Below are 8,331 nucleotides of genomic sequence, written 5' to 3'. Positions count from 1 at the left end.
AGCCCTGCACTGTATGGCTGATCACTCTCCGCCAGTCAGATAAGCCCTGCCCTGTATGGCTGATCACTCTCAGCCAGTCAGATAAGCCCTGCACTGTATGGCTGATCACTCTCAGCCAGTCAGCTAAGCCCTGCACTGTATGGCTGATCACTCTCAGCCAGTCAGATAAGCCCTGCACTGTATGGCTGATGAATCTCAGCCAGTCAGCTAAGCCCTGCACTATATGGCTAATCACTCTCAGCCAGTCAGATAAGCCTTGCACTGTTTCGGCCTAGCTGAAACAAAGAACTTCCAGCTCTTTATGGTCAGTAGTGGAGGGGGAGAGGGGCACCCGGCAGACACCAGATAAAAAGCCAAAATATTATAAAATGGTTTGACTACATACAATGAGGATGGAGGTGGGGGGGCACCCTGGGCACTTTAGCCAGTAAGGGAAGCTGTAGTGGTTATGGTGCTCGGAGTGTTACTTTACAGTGTCTGCGATAGGGCTTCACGTGGATTCAATAAAATTCAGAAATGTGACCAGCTGTGAATTTTAAAATAAAAACAATAACTTTGCATCTCATTTGTTGGTATTTTTAATTGCTGTTAAAGGAACACTATAGTGCCCATTGCCCCCGGTGGCAAATAAAGGGATCCCAGCGCTGGCTCCTCCTCTGACGTCAGCCAATGGGGGAACCTAATGGACAGAGCGTAAAGCAAAGCTCAGAACCAATGATTTCCTGGGGGGATTTAGAAAACGCTGGATGTTGTCATGCACAGTGTGAGGACGTCCAGCATCGTTTCACACAGCTAAATCTCAGGAAGACATCCACTAGAGGCAGGATTAACCCTATAATGTAAACATTGCACGTTTCTCCCCAAATGGCAAGCTTTACATTGCAGGACTATGGGGAACCTGAACGTATCTCTGTATTACACACAGTATATGTCTGTATATTACAACCAGTAACATTGTATCTCTGTATTACACACTGTATCTCTCTGTATATTACAACCAGTAACATTGTACCTGTGTATTACACACTGTATCTCTCTGTATATTACAACCAGTAACAATGTATTTGTTTATTACACACTGTATCTCTGTATATTACAACCAGGAACAATGTATCTATTACACACTGTATCTCTTTGTATATTACAACCAGTAACACTGTATCTGTTTATTACACACTGTATCTCTCTGTATATTACAACCAATAACATTGTATCTGTTTATTACACACTGTATATCTCTGTATATTACAACCAGTAACAACGTATCTCTGTATTACACACTGTATATCTCTGTATATTACAACCAGTAACATTGTATCTGTTTATTACACACTGTATCTCTCTGTATATTACAACCAGTAACATTGTATCTGTTTATTACACACTGTATCTTTCTGTATATTATAACCAGTAACATTGTATCTGTTTATTACAATAACAATGTATCTATCTCTCTGCCCCCCTCCTGCCAGAGATAACTCAGTAAGAAGAATCCGCCAATCACAGAGTAGATTTCTAATGGTGGGAGGGGCAGTGTGGACCACGTGGAGAGAACAGTCTTGGTGGGAATGTCCTGAAAAGTTTGCTGGAACTTTGATTTTGCAGAGAAGAAAGACGAGGAGACCCACAACCACACAGCTCTGAGCCTCCACAACGTGCCCGAGCCCCCCTGGGCCAAAATCTCCATCTCTGACCTCCCAGGCTCCCCAAATCCAGCTGTGAGGGCCCACCATCCACCAGAGAACTTCTAGAATCAAGTACCCAGCTGTGAGGACCCACCATATATTAGAGAACTTCCAGAACCAATTACCCAGCTGTGAGGACCCACCATCCGCCAGAGAACTTCCAGAACCAATTACCCAGCTGTGAGGACCCACCATCCACCAGAGAGCTTCCAGAACCAAGAACCCAGCTGTGAGGATCCACCAGAGAACTTCCAGAACCAAGTACCCAGCTGTGAGGACCCACCATCCACCAGAGAGCTTCCAGAACCAAGTACCCAGCTCCTCAACCCATCCCAGGCTCCCTAGGACAGCCATGCCTTCCAGCCTGCCGAGTCCCTTCCCAGAACTTGACACCAACTTTTCCAATGTAAGGAACTAACTAACCTTGCAATACCTGTGTATTACTGTGCAGAGCCTTTTATTCCATGGGGTAAGCTGTGTGTTTGCAGAGCATTTTACCCCATGCAATAAGCTGTGTGTTTGCAGAGCATTTTACCCCATGCAATAAGCTGTGTGTTTGCATGGCATTTTGCCCCATGCAATAAGCTGTGTGTTTGCATGGCATTTTGCCCCATGCAATAAGCTGTGTGTTTGCATGGCATTTTGCCCCATGCAATAAGCTGTGTGTTTGCATGGCATTTTGCCCCATGCAATAAGCTGTGTGTTTGCATGGCATTTTGCCCCATGCAATAAGCTGTGTGTTTGCATGGCATTTTGCCCCATGCAATAAGCTGTGTGTTTGCATGGCATTTTGCCCCATGCAATAAGCTGTGTGTTTGCATGGCATTTTGCCCCATGCAATAAGCTGTGTGTTTGCATGGCATTTTGCCCCATGCAATAAGCTGTGTGTTTGCAGAGCATTTTGCCCCATGCAATAAGCTGTGTGTTTGCAGAGCATTTTGCCCCATGCAATAAGCTGTGTTTGCAGAGCATTTTGCCCCATGCAATAAGCTGTGTTTGCAGAGCATTTTGCCCCATGCACTAAGCTGTGTTTGCAGAGCATTTTGCCCCATGCACTAAGCTGTGTTTGCAGAGCATTTTGCCCCATGCACTAAGCTGTGTTTGCAGAGCATTTTGACCCATGCACTAAGCTGTGTTTGCAGAGCATTTTGACCCATGCACTAAGCTGTGTTTGCAGAGCATTTTGACCCATGCACTAAGCTGTGTTTGCAGAGCATTTTGACCCATGCACTAAGCTGTGTTTGCAGAGCATTTTGACCCATGCACTAAGCTGTGTTTGCAGAGCATTTTGACCCATGCACTAAGCTGTGTTTGCAGAGCATTTTGACCCATGCACTAAGCTGTGTTTGCAGAGCATTTTGACCCATGCACTAAGCTGTGTTTGCAGAGCATTTTGACCCATGCACTAAGCTGTGTGTTTGCAGAGCATTTTGACCCATGCACTAAGCTGTGTGTTTGCAGAGCATTTTGACCCATGCACTAAGCTGTGTGTTTGCAGAGCATTTTGACCCATGCACTAAGCTGTGTGTTTGCAGAGCATTTTGACCCATGCGTTGAGCTGTGTTTGCAGAGCTTTTTGCCCCATACGTTGAGCTGTGTGTATGCAGAGCTTTTTCCCCATGCGTTGAGCTGTGTGTATGCAGAGCTTTTTCCCCATGCGTTGAGCTGTGTGTATGCAGAGCTTTTTCCCCATGCGTTGAGCTGTGTGTATGCAGAGCTTTTTCCCCCCATGCGTTGAGCTGTGTGTATGCAGAGCTTTTTTCCCCCCATGCGTTGAGCTGTGTGTATGCAGAGCTTTTTGCCCCATGCGTTGAGCTGTGTGTATGCAGAGCTTTTTTCCCCCCATGCGTTGAGCTGTGTATGCAGAAATTTTTGCCCCATGCGTTGAGCTGTGTGTATGCAGAGCTTTTTGCCCCATGCGTTGAGCTGTGTGTATGCAGAGCTTTTTGCCCCATGCGTTGAGCTGTGTGTATGCAGAGCTTTTTGCCCCATGCGTTGAGCTGTGTGTATGCAGAGCTTTTTGCCCCATGCGTTGAGCTGTGTGTTTGTGTTGTATGTGCAGTTTATCTCCTGTATATTGCAGTGTGAGTCACATTGTAACCCACCCCATGTATTTGAATTTTCGCTGTTAGATAAGATTTGAGTGTTTGCTTCTAGCAGTTAAATAGTAACAGTAATCTAGGTTGGGGGGAAAACAAACTCATTAACCTTTAAACACCTCTTTTTATCCTGTTGATCCAAAAAAAGGTGAAAAACTCATTTTGCAGCGTTGCCCAATTGTCACAAAAATTGAGAAATTCCTTCTCAACGCCATACTGGGGATCAACAACCTGTTCACATGTTAAAGGGACACTTTAGTGTTAGTAATACAAAGCTGAACTCCTAAAACTGTAGTGTCCCTCCCCTTGCCGCCGCAGTTACTTACCTGTTTCCCCCGCCAAGGTCCCTCAGCTGGTTCTGTCTCTGCTTGCTCCAATGTCGGCATGATCCAAGTGCCATGCTTGCATTAGGCCTTCCCCCATAGGAAAGCGTTGACTCAGTGCTGTGATACGGGGATTTTGAAGACGCTGGATGATGCACAGCGTGAGGACGTCCAGCGTTGTTTCATGAAGTTAAACTCCGTGAAACTGCAGAAAGCGCCTCCAGTGACTGTCTGGTTGAGGGCCACTAGAGGTAGTCTTAACACTGCTTAACTCTGAAACCGTAATGTTTTACACTGCAGGGTTAAGGGGCCAGGGACACTGCACCTAGACCACTTCAATGAGATGGTGTGGTCTGGATGCCTATAGAGTCCCTTTAAATACTCCAACCACCATGACCACTTCTGCATTTTGAAGTGGTCATTGTGGCAGGAGTCTGGATGTGCACATCCAGAGTTATTTACACTCTGTGCCGGGGGCAAGTTGCACCTCCAGCACACATGACTTGGACAGCCATAAAATTTGTTAAAGGCTTCCTAATGTGAATTCTCTACACCCAGCGCTGGATTAAGGTAAGTTAAACTTTTTTTAAAAACTTAATTTTTTTTCATATAATTTGTAGGGGACACTGACAGAATAATGCCGATCAAACATTATTCTGTAGTAAACAAAAAAGGTTTGGAGAAAGAGTTTAATATATTTTTTAATGATTTTTTTTTTATTTTTATTAAAAGGCCTGATTAATTTTGTATTGCACCTATCCACTTTTTCTAGTGGAAAACACAGCATATCAGTATTCATTGATTTAGTAAAGAGGTAGAATTTTATTTTGATCAATAGCTGACTGGCATTGTTGCCTGGTTTGTTGTTGCCCCCATGCATTGAGCGTTCTGTTTTACGAAGTCATTTTCACTTAATGTTATCCCTGTTTACTCCCATTTCATGTTTAAAGGGACACTCTCTAGACCCCCCCAAAGCAATGTAGCTTGCTAAATATCTGTGTGAAGAGTGTTCTCTTCACAGTGTGGGCGGGGTTAGAAGGAGAGGGCTTGGAAGCTGTTTAGATTGACCCCCAATGAAAAAATGCATAATTAAAAGCATATATGTTCTATTTTGGGGTATATGTACTAAACAGTGAATTTCTATTAATTTAGTATTTGGGCAGTGAAGTGTCCCTTTAAGTTGCTGGTGGGTTCCTTATTCCAAAACCCATGAGTGCTTCTAGCAGATAAGTGTGAATAATTGACTCCAGAAGTTGAGTGTGTGATTATTTCTAACCATTCCTTTCAAACATTTTTATTCTGGACCTTCCTCTGGTTTCATGGAGTGTTGGACCGTTTTGTCACCTGTCTTTAATCTTCCCACTTATTCTCTCTCGTAGGAATGTCTTTCCCTGCGGCCAGATGTAAACATAAATCTGAACCCATGTATGAGGAGGAATCATAACTTCTTCTCCTGTCCCACCAACCTTAACAAGAATAAGACCACTTACGAGCAGCTGACTGACTTTCCACTTTGGTCACTGGAAAACCAGAACATCGAGATACTTCCTGCAAATTCCCTGCGACTGATCCCATTTCAGGCTGAGCGTTCTGTTAGTATGATTGAGGATAGCACAAAACAGCCAGGAGCCTCCAGACCACTGTCCTCTCGCTATAAGACCGAACTCTGCCGTACCTTTCATGAGAGCGGATCCTGTAAATATGGGTCCAAATGCCAGTTTGCACATGGGACAAGTGAGCTTCGTGGCCTTAATCGGCATCCCAAATACAAGACGGAGCTGTGCCGAACGTATCATACCATTGGATTCTGTCCTTATGGATCCCGTTGTCACTTCATTCACAATGCTGATGAACAGAGGTTCTGTGATGGAAATAGAAGGCCAGGTCCTCCTGCTTTGAGACAGAGTTTGAGCTGTTCTGGAATCCCTTCTTCCTCCTGTTCCTCAAATTCCATATTCTCCTCTGTTTCTTCCCTGTCCTCCTTCTCTCCCTCCACCCCAACTCAGAACTTTACATCTAGTCCTTTTTGCTCTTCTTCTCCCATTACACTGAGCCTATCCTCCATTCTTCAATCCATAACCCCAACATACCCCACTTTACAAAGCATGGAAAATGATGGTATAGTCCTTCATCTTACCCCTAGCCCAACAGAGGACCCAGGGCTTGCGGAAACCTGGAGCTGCTTATCCAAAGAAGAGCATGACGACAGAAGGAAAAAGGATGGTGATTCCACCAGTGTCACCTCTCAAGAAGCCAAACGTCTTCCAATTTTCAGTAAACTGTCAGATTAAATAAGGTTTAGAGATCTCTTCCATGTCCAGACATGGCCAGGTGACTTCTTGTTGTCATCCCAATACAGCAGAATGAAGGCTGATATGGACATGTGGGAAGGTCACGTGTAGATCTGGCTGGACTATCTTAGTGATATGTCTAAACTGTATGTTTGGCTCTGCATATTAGATGGGCTCAGCAACTAACATCCAACTAGTTTCTCTCTAGGCCGGGGTTAGGGGCCGTCCTGTATTAAACGTACCATCAGAGAAAATACTATCCAATGTTGTTATACAGGTCTTGAGTATTTAACTACTTCAGAAAAGTTTAGTATCACAAGAATCCGAAGAGCTTCTCCTTGGGATTTTTGGGATCTAACTAGGATGATGTAATTTACAGTCCTGCTATTATTGAATCTCGGATAGGCTGTCAATTTTTTATTTTATTTTAACTGGGGCAGTTATCCCACCAATCTTGTACCTGTCTTAATAGTGATCCAATAGAAATGTGAAGGCTACTGTGTGAATTCGGTCAGAAGTCTATGCTTCAAAGCCGAAATAAGGACTCTGCGACGTGGCTCCTTCGGTGAATGGTGCCCTTTTTGTTGGAGGAAGCGGCTTTGCAGAGTCTTTATATCTGCTTTACTGGTGAACCAGTTGCTCTAACTAAAAACATTAATTGTTTAACAAATGATGGCAATGAATTTAACACGATTTAGTTTACATTAGCTGCCAAATGCACAGAGGGTGCCATCCATGGGAAGAGTACTCTGTAATATAAAATGCCAAATACATGTTGTATAAACGGGCAATATGACGGGAGCATGGCTGAAATAGGGGGAAGTCCTACAACTCCAGCTCCCCCCACAACCCATAATAAATGGCCAAACCTTTTATAGCATTAGCATTTAGAGCCACCAAGGTACAATGATAGGGGCAATCCAGACCCTTAGAGGACTTAAGCTTGCTGAAATGCTTTGTGTGAAGAATGTCCTATTTTTATTTATTTTTTTATTTACAAAAAGTGTCCTATTAGGAATATGTCCTCTTAATTTTTATTTTACAAAGAGTTGCGATTTCAATTGAAATTGTCACGTTTGGAAATGAACCTTGTTACATACCCCTGACTTTCAGACAGCCGGTATTCTATTAAAAAAAAACAAAAAAACCCTAACTAGTGAAAATTCCTAACCCTGCACCGGAAGTGAGCCATATTGGCTGTAGATCGGCTTACCCGTGATGGGGCGCCTGCACCCCACCAAGAGGGGCTAGGTGATTCACCAAGTGCACACGTTTTAGTGCAGTTACACGTATGCATGCGCCAGCATCGGTTGTTTTGTGCGCTGTGAAGGGTAGGGTATTTTGATGGCGCTACCACAGTAGCAACTAATGCTGGCGCATGTGTACTTGCGCCGTAAAAATACCCTACCCCACTATTGGGCATGCGCATTCCTGATGTCATGGTGGCACGCTGTCGCTGTACAGCGCATCGGGAGAATCCCTTATCCCCTCTGGTGCACAAAGGTAAACCCACCTAAAGTTGATTTGGCTCACTTTACGGTCCCGTTACTTCCTGGTTTGTTTAGCTCAGTAGAGCTAAACTCAAGAGGCAGCCATTGCTCAGAGAACCTGAACTGCAAGTACTTCTCATTGAGCTGCATTGGGCAGTCTGTGATTGGACAGCCACAGAAAGTCTGGGCGGGGTTAGAAGGGGAGGGCTTGCAAAGGCTGCAGACGAGAGATCTGCTGTTTTTAGATATAGCCCCAATGAAACGAAACATAATTAAATGCATATGTTTTTATTTGGGTTACATCGACTAAATTATAAAAATAATAATTAATTTATTTTCCATTGGGTCATTACTTGAATATGTGCCACGCTCATTAAAGAAAAAAGTAATTGGAAGCCACTGCACACCTACATTCCTCATGGTTCTGTATTGCATCACTGGAA

General features: G+C 44.1%; 1 protein-coding gene across 1 annotated transcript; it reads left to right on the top strand.

Annotated features, from left to right (window-relative positions):
* Positions 1 to 1,597: 1,597 nt before the first annotated feature.
* LOC134572318 (mRNA decay activator protein ZFP36L1-like) lies at positions 1,598 to 8,110 on the top strand. Its single transcript, XM_063431208.1, has 2 exons — positions 1,598 to 2,091; positions 5,487 to 8,110. The coding sequence occupies exons 1-2, from the start codon at positions 2,038 to 2,040 to the stop codon at positions 6,396 to 6,398; spliced, it is 966 nt and encodes a 321-aa protein (XP_063287278.1). The 5' UTR covers positions 1,598 to 2,037; the 3' UTR covers positions 6,399 to 8,110.
* Positions 8,111 to 8,331: the final 221 nt, after the last annotated feature.

Source organism: Pelobates fuscus, chromosome 9 (genome assembly GCF_036172605.1).
Source record: "Pelobates fuscus isolate aPelFus1 chromosome 9, aPelFus1.pri, whole genome shotgun sequence".
NCBI lineage: Eukaryota > Metazoa > Chordata > Amphibia > Anura > Pelobatidae > Pelobates > Pelobates fuscus.
The sequence above is the reverse complement of the archived record's forward strand: the minus strand, read 5'-3'. Positions and strand labels throughout refer to the sequence as shown.

Excerpts from the sequence above, each read along its gene's own strand:
- LOC134572318 (XM_063431208.1), top strand. The coding sequence starts at position 2,038 with ATGCCTTCCAGCCTGCCGAGTCCCTTCCCAGAACTTGACACCAACTTT. Across the intron at positions 2,092-5,486 it reads TTGACACCAACTTTTCCAAT|GAATGTCTTTCCCTGCGGCC; the intron begins GTAAGGAACTAA and ends TCTCTCTCGTAG.